Source organism: Bos javanicus, chromosome 8 (assembly GCF_032452875.1).
Source record: "Bos javanicus breed banteng chromosome 8, ARS-OSU_banteng_1.0, whole genome shotgun sequence".
Taxonomy (NCBI): Eukaryota; Metazoa; Chordata; class Mammalia; order Artiodactyla; family Bovidae; genus Bos; species Bos javanicus.
The window spans coordinates 82,388,627-82,401,681 of NC_083875.1; the positions used below are offsets into that span (position 1 = coordinate 82,388,627).

Sequence of the window (13,055 nt, forward strand, 5' to 3'; positions counted from 1 at the left end):
TTCTATTGTATGGACAGAGCATATTTTATCCATCCATTAGTTGATAGATATTTGGGTTGCCTCTGCTTTTGGTCTATTATGAATAATGCCAGTATGAACATTCACATACAAGCATTTGTGTGCTTATTAGCCACTGGTGTATGTATATATATTTTCAATGACATACATTCCCATCTTTTACCAGTTTTTTAACTGAGTTATCTGTCTTCCTATTACTGACTTCTTTGTATATTCTGGGTATGAGCTCTTTATCAGATGTATGATTTGAAAATACTTTCTCAGAATCTATGACTTGTCTTTTCATTTTTTTTAAACAATGGTAACAGATAATTTTAAATTTATTTTTGTATTCACTTGAAGATGGTCCTCTGGATTGTTTCTGTTTCTGAACTACTACAAATAAAGCAGCTATGAATATTTATGTAGAAACATTTGTGAATACCTACATTTTTCTTTGTCATTTCTTTGTCATGAGTGAAACTGCTGGGTTCAATGGTAAGAATGTGTTTAACTTTATAATAAACCACCACACTGCCTACCAAACCAGTTATAGTGATTGCTATCCTTATGGAAATGCTATGCTTAACTTTCTGAGGAACTGCCATACTGTTTTCTACTAGGGCTTTACCACTTACATTCTCATCAGCATTGTGTGAGGGTTCTACTTTCTCCACATCCTTGCCAAAATGTCATTTTCCATTCTGTTTGTTGTTTTTTAAATTATAGCCATTCTACTTAGGCGTATTGTAGTATCCCACTGTGACTTTTAATTTGAATTTCCATAATAATTAGTCATTTTAAGCACCGTTTTATATGCTTATTGGACAGTTGTACATCTTTTTACAAATAATAAAGTCTCTAATAAAGTCCCTAATAAAGCCTCTTAATCATTTTTGGTTTTTTTTTGTTGTTTTGTTTTGTTTTTTAATTTTATTTTATTTTTAAACTTTACAATATTGTATTAGTTTTGCCAAATATCGAAATGAATGTGCCACAGTTTTGAATTGAGCTTTTGTTGTTGTTTTTAGGAGTTTTTTTTATAGTCAGGATATTAATCCTTTATCAGATATATTATTCCCAACTGATTGTATTAATTGTAATGAAATCCAGTTTATCTACCTCTGCTTTGTTTCTTATGGTTTTGGTGTTGTATTCAAAAAAATCCCTGCCAAATCTCATGTTATAAACATTTTCTCCAGTGTTTTCATCTAAGAGTTTTATATTTTACTTTAAGGGATTTAATACAAATGGTTCCTAAAGGCTGAGGGCAAACACCATTTCAGACAGAGCTTTAATTGGCAACAGCTTTATTAAAAAAAAAAAATTACAAATTTCTTTGGTTCCAGATTCTTCTAATGATTTGTTAAAAATAAAAATGCTCACCAATCAAAACAACTTTGAATTCTTTCATTTAGTGAAGAAATATTTTGTAATACGATTAATTGCATTTTAATTTGTCTGAATCTATTTGATTTGGTTAGTCTAGATTTTGGTATATTATGTTTCTTAAAATAGGTTATTTGTGCATACCAAATATCTGCTGCCTTGTAAATAATTTTGATTGTGTAACTGTGTGTGTGAATGATACAGCCTCACACTGAGCCATGCATTCTTTCTTTTGTGTTGGATTCTGCATATGTGGGTATCAGTTTTACTCAATTGGTACCCAAGAGACATTGTTTGATCTACTTAACGACCTGAGAGTTGAGAGAAAAGTGATTAAAAAAAAGAAAATCTGTAAAAATTGCCAATTTGCCATGTATCCCCCTGAAAATAATCTCTCTACATAGAATATAACCATAATTATGAACATGCATTTCCTAAGAATTATAAAACTTTTCTTTCATAACAAACTGATACATTTTGAAACTTGAGAAGGGGGATGTTTAGTTTAACACCTACCGTCTTTGACTGCTAAATCCATTAAGATGATTCTCTCGGAGTTCAGACACTAATGATAAAACCATCTGTAAAACAAAATCAGTTGCAGGTTAACTCACGCTGCAAACAGGATTACATCAGTTCTATTTTTCTTGGTGTGAGTGATATTTCCGTTGAGATTCCCCACTCTCTTCCCCCACCAATCCTCTCCTTGCTTTACTTCTTCAAAATAAAAAGAAAGCAGTGCCAAATCACATTTACTAATAATCTGGATTTTATGTTTAATGTCTGTTACTCTGTACTCCTAAATATTTAAGCAAATTAATACTAGGCAAGTCATTAATTTCCCCCAAATTAAAACCAAACCTATTAAAAATAAAACCATGCTAGAGTTAGTTTACTTTTTTCTTTCTTATTATTTTTTAAAAATGCTGTTCATGTATACAGCTTCCAAAAGACTAGAACAGTATTCAAACATTAAAATCTCAAACATTTTTTAAAAGAGCTGTGCTAAGACCATAAATTGTTCCTTGAATTTGGCTAAAATTTAAGGCAGAAGAAATCACAGCTTTAATTCTAAGATGTAAATATATAGAAGGTTGTTATTTATTGAATATTTTGCCTTAACATAAAATTCCCATCAGGTTATTTTTAAATATGAAATTTGTCCAACAGTAAAAGACTGTGTTTATATTGGTTAAGGAAGTCTCTTCTCCCAGAAATCTTTGAGAGAATAAATGAGATGTGTTAAGGGACAGAGAGGTTGGTTGATTTAGAATAACCTCTCCTGGTTTCCTTCTTCTTCTCTAATCTCTCATCGCACATTTTTTCCTTACATGGCCATGAGTCCACCCAAGGTAAGAAGAGATAAACACAGAAAAGTTAAACATCTCTCCTGGAGGAGTGAAATATTTCCATTTACCTTTTTTGCAGATGGTACATTAAGCAATGAAAATTTCAATACTAATAAATTAAAAATACTCACATTTTTAAGTAAACCAGGATAGTAGTCTGTGGGTGCATACCCAAGAACTTGATTAAAAAGACCAACTTCTTTTATATCAAATCTGGATGTGGAAACTATATGAGATAACAACCTCTAAAAAACATAAACAGAAAAAGAAAAAGGTCTCAAAATGAAATAAGTGCCTATTATGTATAAGGCCAAGAAGCTGGGTCATTTGTAAATGGGGTGGTCTCAATGAAATGAATAATCATAATTTTTCCAAATACTCAGTTCACTTTGATTCAGATATAAAGAGGAAATAAGTTAGTGATAAAATTATTACATTAAGTAAATTAAAAAAACATTAATAGTGAAATACATATAACTAATGAACAAGGCTTTAACTACACTAAAAATGTGATCTTTACTGGTTTTAAACTCAGTGAAACATTCTTATCAGAGTAGAGATGATTACTTAATACCTGACAAGGAACACATCACAAATCACTAGGGAAAGGAAAGATTATGCAATAAATGGTACTAGGAAAAACTACTTGAAAAAAATTATATTCTCATCTTATGATACTTATCAAAATATACTTGAATTTACTATAAATTAAAGAGATCAACGTAAAACTGAAATAAAATAATAAGCAAGAAGAAAACAGAAGTACTTTTCACATGTCTGAATGGGGAAGAACTTTATAAACTCAAAGTCAAGGGAGCAAATCAACAATTGTTCTAAATTACAACAAAACAGCTCCCCCTCAAAAAAAACACACTTTGTGTTTCCCAGAACAAACTAAGAATATTAACAACAAATAATACTGCATATGTAATCAAATTTGGACTTTCCAGGTGGCCCTATTGGTAAAGAACCCACCTGCCAATGCAGGAGATGTGAGAGACATGGGTTCGATCCCTGGGTGAGGAAGATTCCCTGGAGGAGAGCATGTCAACCCACTCCAGTATTCTTGCCTGGAGAATCCCATGGACAGAGGAGCCTAGCAGGCTACAGAGTCGGACATGACTGAAGCAACTACACACACTGATACAGAATCAAATGTAGTGTTCAGTTCAGTTCAGTACAGTCACTCAGTCGTGTCTGACTCTTTGCAACGCCATGAACCACAGCACTCCAGGCCTCCCTGTCCATCACCAACTCGCAGAGTCCACCCAAGCCCATGTCCATTGAGTTGGTGATGCCATCCAACCATCTCATCCTCTGTCGTCCCCTTCTCCTCCTGCCCTCAATCTTTCCCAGCATCAGGGTCTTTTCAAATGAGTCAGCTCTTCGCATGAGGTGGCCAAAGTATTGGGAGTTTCAGCTTCAATATCAGTCCTTCCAATGAACACCCAGGACTGATCTCCTTTAGGATGGACTGATTGGAATTCCTTGAAGTCCAAGGGACTCTCAAGAGTCTTCTCCAACACCACGGTTCAAAAGCATCAATTCTTCGGTGCTCAGCTTTCTTTAGAGTCCAACTCTCACATCCATACATGACTACTGGAAAAACCATAGCTTTGGCTAGATGGACCGTACAAAATACCATATGAAAAATATTAAGAGCATTAAAAAGGCATAGGAACAGATAATTCCTAAGACGAAACACTAATGCCCAAGAAACACATGGATAAATGTTTAGCCTCATAATCAAAAAGGGTAAATGAATTAAAGTTTTTACAGACATGAATACCTAAGGCTAATCTGGGTTCTCTGAAACAGGTGTTCTGTGTCAGCTATTGGAAAAATTCAGATGGAATCACACATCAGTGCTACTGTGAATCAGACAAAGGCACCCACAGAGTGTGAGCGAGTATAACACAGCCCATAACCCACCCCTAAGCTTGGACTGACAGGGCTGCAAGGAGATCCAACCAGTCCATTCTGAAGGAGATCAGCCCTGGGAGTTCTTTGGAAGGAATGATGCTAAAGCTGAAACTCCAGTACTTTGGTCACCTCATGCGAAGAGTTGACTCATTGGAAAAGACTCTGATGCTGGGAGGGATTGGGGGCAAGAAGAGAAGGGGACGACAGAGGATGAGATGGCTGGATGGCATCACTGACTCGATGGATGTGAGTCTGAGTGAACTCCGGGAGTTGGTGATGGACAGGGAGGCCTGGAGTGCTGCAATTCATGGGGTTGCAGAGAGTCGGACACGACTGAGCGACTGATCTGATCTGATCTGATGTTTGCCTAGACATTTGTAACATGTAGACATGTTATAAGTGGTAACATTTAGACACCTTATAGGTTGGTTACTTTATAGAAAACAACTTGAGAATGTATATTAAAGGTTTTAAAAGCATTCAGGACTTTTAATGTATCTGGCATACATGTAAGGAACTAAATCAAAATATGACAATGTGGATTATGTGCAAAGATGTTCACCACAGTGTTATTTCTTATAGCAAAAAAATGTCTAACAGGAGGGAATTATTAATCTGTGATACCCTCAATACTGTGGCTCATTGTAAGCCATTAAATGCTTATAAAGAACTTATGACATCATTTTAAATGGTTATAATATTAAATGAAGAAAGGAAGATGCAAAATTGTATATACAGAAATGAGCTCATCAATATAAAAATAATCCAGACATAGGAACAAAAAAATAATGAAAAAAAATATCACCAAACATTAAGTCTCTAGGATGGCGCTATTATGGGTTTATATATTTTTCTTCTTTCTGCTTTGCCAGTTAACACAAAGGGCACATATTACTAACTCATCATGTCAATTCTATTACAAACTATTTTACATATTCAAAAAGATACAAAATAATACAACAATTCCTCCACCATGGAACTTAATAAAGCATTAGAAACATCAAGGAAGACCTCTGTGCCATCTCTCTTTTCCCCATTACAATTCGTCCCCGGGGAAAACTCAACCCTAGTCCGGTGGGCACCCTTTTAGGTAGATTATGATACTTTCCCCCTGTGAGCTCTGACTTGCCTCAGTTTCCTCAAAACAGAACTCCAGGTAGTAAGTTCATTTGTATCATTTCTTTTCAGATTACATATAAGGGATGTCAAACAATACTTCTCCTTCTCTGACTTACTTCACTCAGTATGACACTCTCTAGGTTCATCCATGTTGCTGCAAATGAACTTACTTACAAAACAGAAACAGACGCACAGACTTAAGAGAGTGAATTTATAGCTGTCGGGGGAAGGGATAGTTTGGGAGTCTGGGATGAACATGTACATCTACTATGTATGGATAAAATGGATAACCAGCAAGGGCCTACTGTACAGCACAGGGAACTCTGCTCAATGTTACGTGGCAGCCTGGATGGGAGGGGAGTTTGGGGGAGAATGGATACCTGAATATGTATGGCTGAGTCCCTTTTCTGTTTACCTGAAACTATTACAACATTGTTAATTGGCTATACCCCAATACAAAATAAAAAGTTCAGAAGAAGGAAAAAAGAACTCCAGACAACACTACTAAGTATATTTAGGTTGAAATCTGCTGAAAGAGCTCAGCTGGTAAAGAACCTGACTGTAATGTGGGAGACCTGGGTTCGATCCCTGGGTTGGGAAGATCCCCTGGAGAAGGGAAAGGCTACCCACTCCAGTATTCTGGCCTGGAGAATTCCATGGACTGTATAGGTTATGGGTCGCAAAGAGTCGGACGTGACTGAACAACTGTCTCTCTCTGCTGTTCCTACCTGAAAGCCAACCTACTGTTTTCAAATTAGAAGATTTCATAGCAAGCTAACAAAGTAACTTTGAAATACTACTACTTAGTAGAAGATATTAATAATTAAAAAAAAAAGACTCAGCCATATGCATAATATGACGCACAAAAAATGAAACCACCGGGGAGGGAGAAAAACAGGAAACTTACAGAGTTAAAGTGAGCTTTTTAATAAGACATAAGACAATGAAAAGGTTCCTTCTAGAGTGAAGAAAAGTCTGGATGGAAGCTACTTGCCAAGTATTGGCCTTTTTTTCCTTTCAGTTCAAAGCTATCCTTTATAAATATAGCAAGCAAACAGGAGCTGACAACAGCCCCAGGAGAATTCACCTCCCAGTTATTTTCAAACACTAAATGCATTCTGGGTGAGATCAAGCAGTTGTGGTTAGGTTGGCAGAGCCAGGGGAGGTAAATTACTGTCAGTGTACCATTCTTTGAGGGGAGGTGTTTACTGGTGGACTCTTAGTTAACCACAGCAAGGGGCACACACATGGTGCCTTCAGCAGGTGGGACCTGACTCCCTGTGGGGAGTGCAGTGTAGGTGTTCTGGTGAAGGAAAAGTCCAGCCAGGCTTGGCTAACCATATGCTGCAGCCATGTGGAGGTGGCCACATCAGACCAGGCAGGGGGAGAGGGAAACAGTTTCCTTATTAGGAAAGTAGGCTGCAAAAGGCTCAGAATCAGGAGCAGGCTGGGTTTCCCACAGAGGAGATCAGTTTGATGCTAGATGGAGGGAAAACAGCACTGGAAGTGTTTAACTTTCTGTTACCAGACTGGCATTCTATTTAGCAAACATTTAAAGCATTTATATGCTGTGAGCTGTACTAACAATTTACAGAGAGCAACTCATTTAATCCCCACAGCCTATGGTGTAAGTGCTATTACTGAATGTGTTACTGATGAGGAAACTGAGACACACTGAAAGAAACATGCCCAAGACTGGTTACCTACTTTAAGGTAAAACCTTATAAGGAATGTCCCTGTATGGGTTCTCCTTGAAGCAGCTGGAATAGTTAAACAATGCAAATCTGACTGGATTCCCTGGTGGCTCAGTGGTAAAGAATCCACCTGCCAATGCAGGAGAGATGCAGGAGATGTGGATTCGATCCCTGAGTCTGGAAAATACCCTGGAGAAGGAAATGACAACATACTCCAGTATTCTTGTCTGGAAAATCCCATGAACAGAGGAACCTGGAGGGTTACAGTCCATGGGGTCATAAAAGAGTCAGACATGACTTAGTGAACTGCATGACAACATTCAGCTTGGCGGTAGTTTAGTCCCTTAGTGGGGTCCGACTCTCTGCAACACCATGAACTATAGCCTGCCAGGCTCCTCTGTCCATGCAATTTCCCAGGCAAGAATACTGGAGCGGGTTGCCATTTCCTTTGCAGGGGATCTTCCTTATCCAGGAATCGAACTTGAGTCTCCAGCCTTTCAGGTAGATTCTTTACCGACTGAGTCAACAGGGAAGTCAACATTCAGCTTAAGACTCCCAATAACTCTTAGGGTGAAGCTCAAACCTCTCCCTAAAAGATGGAACCTTGCCCCACTGGTTTTGCAGCCCCTGTCTGGGGCTGATTTCACCCTCTTAGCTTGTTTGGGGACCTGAAGTCTCTTTGGTCCCTTAAGGCTTTGGTATGTTCTAGTCCCTCTGACGGGGTCTGCCCTGGTGGCTCAGAGGTTAAAGCGTCTGCCTGCAATGCGGGAGACCTGGGGGCTCTTATAGCCCAATTACCTGCTTAAGTGTTGCTTCTTGAGGGTTTCTAGAAATGATAACAAAGTTTTTTTGAGTGCTTACCATATATGAAGCACTGGGCTATGTTCTCTAAGTATGGCATCTCACTTAAAATCCAATAAATTCAGTTTTTAATAAAACTCAATTAAGCAAAGTTTCAATTAAGCCTAAGGTCATGGCACCCTGTCCTATCACTTCATGGCAAAGAGACAGGGAAACAATGGAAACAGTGACTGACCTTATTTTCTTTGGCTCCAAAATCACTGCAGACAGTGACTGCAGCCACGAAATTAAAAGACGCTTGCTCCTTGGAAGAAAAGCTGTGACCAACCTAGATAGCATATTAAAAAGCAGAGACATCACTTTGCCAACAAAGGTCCATATAGTCAAAACTATGGTTTTTCCAGTATTCACGTACAGATGTGAAAGTTGGACCATAACGAAGGCTGGGCACAAAAGAATTGATGCTTTTGAACTGTCGTGTTGGAGAAGACTCTTGAGATTCCCTTGGACTGCAAGGAGATCAAACCAGTCAATCCTAAAGGAAATCAGTCCTGAATATTCATTGGAAGAACTTACGCTGAAGGTCCAATACTTTGACCACCTGATGGGAAGAGCCGACTCATTTGAAAAGACAGTGATGCTGGGAAAGATTGAAGGCAGGAGGAGAAGGGAATGACAGAGGATGAGATGGTTGGATAGCATCACCGACTCAATGCACATGAGTTTGAGTAAGGTCTGGGAGATGGTGAAGGACAGAGAAGCCTGGTGTACTTCGGGGTCCCTAAGAATTGGACATGACTGAGTGACTGAACAAGAAACTGGTGGCTACTATCATAATTCACATGGTTGACTCTTAGAAATTAAAGCATGAATTACTACAGACCCAGCTGGGATAGAAAATAACAGGGCATATACAATAGAAGAAAAGCAGTTTCAAGGCAGCAACAGTTAAGGGTCAGCTAAGACTGCAGGTCCTAAGGAAAACTATGTAAAGGTTTTCCCCTTTAATCCCAGCTGCCCAGAGGGACTTACATGCTGGGCGTTGGAGTGCATGGAGTGCATGGAGGCTAGCTCCCCCAAACTGCATGAGTTTACTCTGGAGACTGAGCCAATGAAAGTTAAAAAAAAAAATCTAGGACATTCAATAGACTTAGAGGGTGCAATCAGGTACTGTAAATAATTACCAAGCAGTGTTTAAAACAGCCATAAACAGTTCCCTAGACAGTATTCACAACAACTGCATTATACAAGCTGACTGTAACACGGTCTTGGAAACACAAAAATAACTTAATTGGCAGATCTGTCCTGGCCTAAATTTCCAAAATGATATGGTTAGAAACTGATTTTTTAAAAATCAATTGCTATAAAGATTAGTTTCCCCCACTACCTCCTGCTTTTTTTTTTTTTTTAATAATAAGAAAAACAAGGGAGAGGGTGGGATGATTTGGGAGAATGGCATTGAAACATGTATAATATCATATATGAAACGAGTCGCCAGTCCAGGTTCAATGCGCGATACTGGATGCTTGGGGCTGGTGCACTGGGACGACCCAGAGGGATGGTACGGGGAGGGAGGAGGGTTCAGGATGGGGAACACGTGTGTACCTGTGGAGGATTCATGTTGATATATGGCAAAATCAATACAATATTGTAAAGTTAAAAAATAAAATAAATAAATAAATGGAGAAAAAAAGAAATTAAAAATTAAAAAAAAAAAAGAAAGAAAGAAAAACAACTCTATACTTAGTGTTGGCAAGGATATGGTGAGAGGGGCACTCCATTGCTGTTGGGAGCAGAAATTTGTAAAGCTTTTCTGGGAAGTCACTTGATGATATGTAACCAAAGCATTAAAATTCATATCTCTCTACCCAGTACCTTGATTTCCAAGAATATATCCTAAGCAAAAATTCAGGTTCATGGCAGTATTACTTTTTACAGTGAAAAATTAGAAGCAACCAAAGTACCCAACAGCACTATACTGGCTGAAATTCATCATGGTTTATCCAACAGCATGAATCACACTGTAAAAAAGATATTTAATGCCACAGAAAAGACACCGTGACATTAATCTGTAAAGCAAGGTGTAAAAACTGTATATTCAATGTGGTACTGATTTTATATGCAAAAAAATACTAGGAAGAAACATGACAATTATTACCATAACATTATTTCAGGGAGTGATTTAAAATTTCTTCTTTATACTACCTGTATCTCCAAAGTTTCTACACTTACTATATCATACTTTTTATCATTAACTTATGTCTGTTTGTTTTTTTTTTTCTCATAATTCCCTAATGCAAATTGCTATGAAGGGACACAGAGATTTATTCCTGGATGAAATAAGCATAAGTCCCAGAAACAACATACTGAGGCCTTATTATGTTTCCATAACTTATAAAAAGACACCTGAAACTTTGGACCTCCAAATTTCTCTTTTAAAGTAAACTTAAAAATTGATAAGCACTTCTCATTGAGAAGAACAATTTTTCTTACTGCCACCTAGTGGTAAGTATTCTAAAGCCAAAACCATATGATTCCGTAGGCATTGGCCCTTGGACAAAAATTAATTCCTATAGTCACACAAGTAATTGACTCATTTTAAAATGCTGAAAAAACTTGGAAATCTTCTACTCCAACCGCTTATTTTACTGATAGGAACTGGGCTTCTAAATACATAAATCACTATCAACAAAAACATGTGCATGTAGATTGAATTTTTTTTTTGGAAAAAAATGCCAATTTGAAAGGCATAAAGAAAAAGTGCAAATACATCATCCTGACTGGTGATCTAAATCCTTCATGGGTGGAAAGTATAGGAACCAACACAACTGTGCATAAAACATTTTAAGTCCAATTTTGATCCATGAAGGAGTTTGGAGGACTCTGCTAAAGTTTGAAAAGCCATTTAAATATACTTATAACCATGAAAGTGAACTTTCAAGGAGAAAAGTAAATAAATCAGAGGGAAAATCCATTTCCCTTGTTTTCAGGTGTTCTTTCTTGTTCTAGCCTCATTGTATCTGCTCCATCTTGTAACAGGCAGCACATTCACAGGCGGGTTAGGAAAGTTGGAGCAGTGAGGCTGTGGTTTGGCGTAGGGTACGGGTGTGGAAGAAGGGCTGTGGTTTTTGCTCAGGCAAAGGGTTAGCAGAGCCAAATTGTGGTCAATATTCTTGAACTGAGACAGAGCACATATTTTATACTTCTCCAAACAATTTCTTCATCTGATCATTTAAGTCTTTTAGAATTTCCACCACTTTGGTCTTTATTACACCTATCTCTTTACACATATTAGAGATAAAAACTTTTGTAAACAAGGATGCCTTATTCATTCTTTCATTCTACAAACACATATTCAAGCCACTCTACTGGGTCTATTGTGATAGGAAGCCCACTACAGTCTGATGAAGGGAGACAGAGATGGAAATATCCATAATACAAGACAGAATGCATTAAGTGCTATGATGAGGGGTAAGACAATCACTGTGGGAACAGAGGAAGTGATGATTAGTTCCAACTGTAGGGTTTCAGAGTGTTCCCTGAGATGATGACTTTTGAGCTGATTCTGACAGCTGGGGAAGGAGGTATAGGAAAGAAAGAAAGAGATGGTCTATAATGTTGGCTGGGATAGACAGAGAAAAATGGCTTAGCGGGATTAGAAACGGCAACGGAAAGGGGACCATGGTATGTAGGCAAAGACAGGGGAAATGCTTCTGTCACTTCGACTGTTTTAATACTTCCCTGGACTCCTAAGCATAGCCTCCCCTATGGGGCCTCAGAATATCTGGTCAAACTTGCTTCTCCCAATTTTTCTCTTTGATCCCTGTGATTTGGAAACATCAGACTCTCTGCTGGTCATCAAACTCACCCAGCCTTTTCCCCATATCATTTCTTTCTCCTGAGAAACCCAACAACCCTCACCCATCTCTAGCTGCCCAAATTATACCTATCTTTCAAAATCTATCTTTCCCCAAGATTCTTGTTCCAGTTTGCAATAGTATGAGATAGTATTCCCTGAAATCTCCATGGTATCCTATTTGTATTTTTCTCACAGTGCCTTCCAAGTTCTGCCTTGCGCTGTAGTTATATTTCCTCTTTCTACTCATTAGTAAGACAGTGAAAAGGACTCTCTTAGCTAGTCTTTATATTCTTTAGAGCAACTGTTAACTTGCCCTTGGCATTTCACATACTAGGTGTGCAATAAACCCAAAGTGAATTAAAACTCAATAGAATGAACTGCTCATTTACATTCACTGAAAAATAAAATTACTATAGGATTCCTTTGTGACCTCATTACACTACAAAATGAGCAATTTTCCTTTTCACGATTTCCCAAGTTTCAGTCCATGAAATACCCACAGATGATTGGAACAAAACATGACATTGCCATGCACTTTTACTTCAAAGAATTTTACTTAATTTGGCAACACTGCCTGGAATCTCGCACACTGATGTGGATATAATTTCACTGAATAATGCACTGCTCTGGAACTTCCCTGGTGGTCCAGGGGTTAAGTCTCTGTGCTTCTACTGCAGGGAGAACAGGTTCAGTTTCTGGTCAGGGAACCAGGATCATGCACACTGCATGGCATGGGTCAAAAAAAAAAAAAAAAAGACTACTGATTTGGGACCTTAAATGTTTTCATAATATCCAACTGCTGTTAAAAAATACACTGCTTTGTTGCTACTCAGCCTGTGGCAACCTATAAGAATGCCACAGTACTAACAGCACCCAGAAGGAACAGGAGAAGCAGTGAGTAGCAAGGGCCATCTTTTCTGAAAG

General features: G+C 38.0%; 1 protein-coding gene across 19 annotated transcripts in view; it reads right to left on the minus strand.

Moving 5' to 3' along the window:
• The window catches only part of FANCC (FA complementation group C), a 347,288-nt gene that overhangs the window by 96,340 nt on the left and 237,893 nt on the right, over positions 1-13,055 (minus strand). For all 19 annotated transcript variants that reach the window (XM_061426131.1, XM_061426130.1, XM_061426127.1 and 16 more), the window contains 2 exons: positions 2,867-2,980; positions 1,903-1,967 (listed from right to left, as the gene is read on the minus strand). In XM_061426131.1, the coding sequence (XP_061282115.1) occupies positions 1,903-1,967; positions 2,867-2,980 (179 nt within the window). The remainder of the gene's footprint in view (positions 1-1,902; positions 1,968-2,866; positions 2,981-13,055) is intronic.